This window comes from Cebus imitator, unplaced genomic scaffold (assembly GCF_001604975.1).
Source record: "Cebus imitator isolate Cc_AM_T3 unplaced genomic scaffold, Cebus_imitator-1.0 Scaffold50, whole genome shotgun sequence".
NCBI lineage: Eukaryota > Metazoa > Chordata > Mammalia > Primates > Cebidae > Cebus > Cebus imitator.
This window is the reverse complement of record NW_016107365.1, coordinates 1,249,712-1,251,043: the sequence shown is the minus strand read 5'-3', so window position 1 is coordinate 1,251,043 and position 1,332 is coordinate 1,249,712. Positions and strand designations below refer to the sequence as shown.

Here is a 1,332-nt window from a genome sequence, read left to right as displayed (position 1 = left end):
AAAAAGATAATTTCCTCATTTAAAAACTACTCTGCCAACTATGGATACCGAACAAAATAAAAGGCTACCTGCTCTAAAACCTAAAAGTTGTCCATCTCAATTACAGAACACTATGTCAACAATGTGCAACCACAGAAACATTTTCAACTATAATCAGGTCTAATCACTGCAAATGTCATACTGATGTAAAAGGGCATGTTTTTTCTTCCAACAACTTACTGGCATTTCATCCATTTCCCAAAACGAGAACAATGAAAAGAAATAGCTGAAAATTGTTAAGTTGCCTTACATCATTCGTAATGTGCACAGGACATGATGTCTTACTTGTGACCAAATCACACTTTGTGCAATGAAAACTTTCCAGTCATTGAGGTCCCCTTGTTCCCTCTTCTAGTATTTACTCTGTACCAATGATATCTACAATGTGGAAAGGTATCATGGCTGCATACATCACTCCTTACTGAGATCCACATCCATTTCGAGGTATGAACATATCTTAACAACCTTGAGCTTTGAAAATAGACACATATACAAAGAGACTCACAGCTGGTCAAAAAGTTCACAGTTCCACTTTCACATACCTCTCGGACATCAAAGGTCCTCTTAAGGTTAGTACCAACTATCCCATACAATTCATCAGCAGGAAATAAAGGCTCTTCAGAAGGTTCAATGGTGACCTGCAGACATACAGATCATGTTAACCCGATTAAAGACGTGATTTCAACGTGCAGTGAGCCAAAATGCATTTCGGGAAAATAAAAGATACGAGAACATATCATACTCACATCCAATTTCTTCTGATAATTTAGATTCCTCACAACCTTCCTAGCTAAGTATAGGGCATGATGATCATCCAAAGCATAGTGGTCACCTACTCCGGACTTTCTAGAGAAGAAGCAAACTAAACTCGTCAGAACAGGGAAAAGGAAAATAATTAAATATCTTAAGTCCCAAGTATCTTCTCTCATCTAAGGATGACAGCACTTTTATCTCTAAAACACTTAAAACATTTGTCATCTTTAATAAATGTCCTTTTAAGAACCCTGGCAAAACTGTATTTTCCTTGTTTTACAAACAAGAAAAGCTGAAGTACACATAAGGACCTTGACCTAAGACCACAAATAGCTGAATAAGAATGGGGAGAGATGATAGATATAGGTGATGGGGAGATGGAGGCAGTAAACCACATTGCCACGTATGCACCTATGCAACAATCCTGCATGATCTACACATGCACCCCAGAACCTAAAGTAAAAAAAAAAAAAAAAAAAAAAAATGCATTCTATTTTCTAACCTTACCCTTCCTCTGCTAGATCAAGGGGCCTTGCTGAT

At 37.4% G+C, this 1,332-nt stretch overlaps 1 protein-coding gene across 1 annotated transcript in view; it reads right to left on the bottom strand.

The window, feature by feature from the left end:
• The window catches only part of MCCC2 (methylcrotonoyl-CoA carboxylase 2), a 79,569-nt gene that overhangs the window by 27,568 nt on the left and 50,669 nt on the right, over window positions 1-1,332 (bottom strand). Inside the window, exons 9-10 of the mRNA XM_017527601.2 lie at window positions 786-885; window positions 582-677 (exon numbers count right to left, since the gene is read on the bottom strand). Coding sequence (XP_017383090.1) covers window positions 582-677; window positions 786-885 — 196 coding nt within the window. The remainder of the gene's footprint in view (window positions 1-581; window positions 678-785; window positions 886-1,332) is intronic.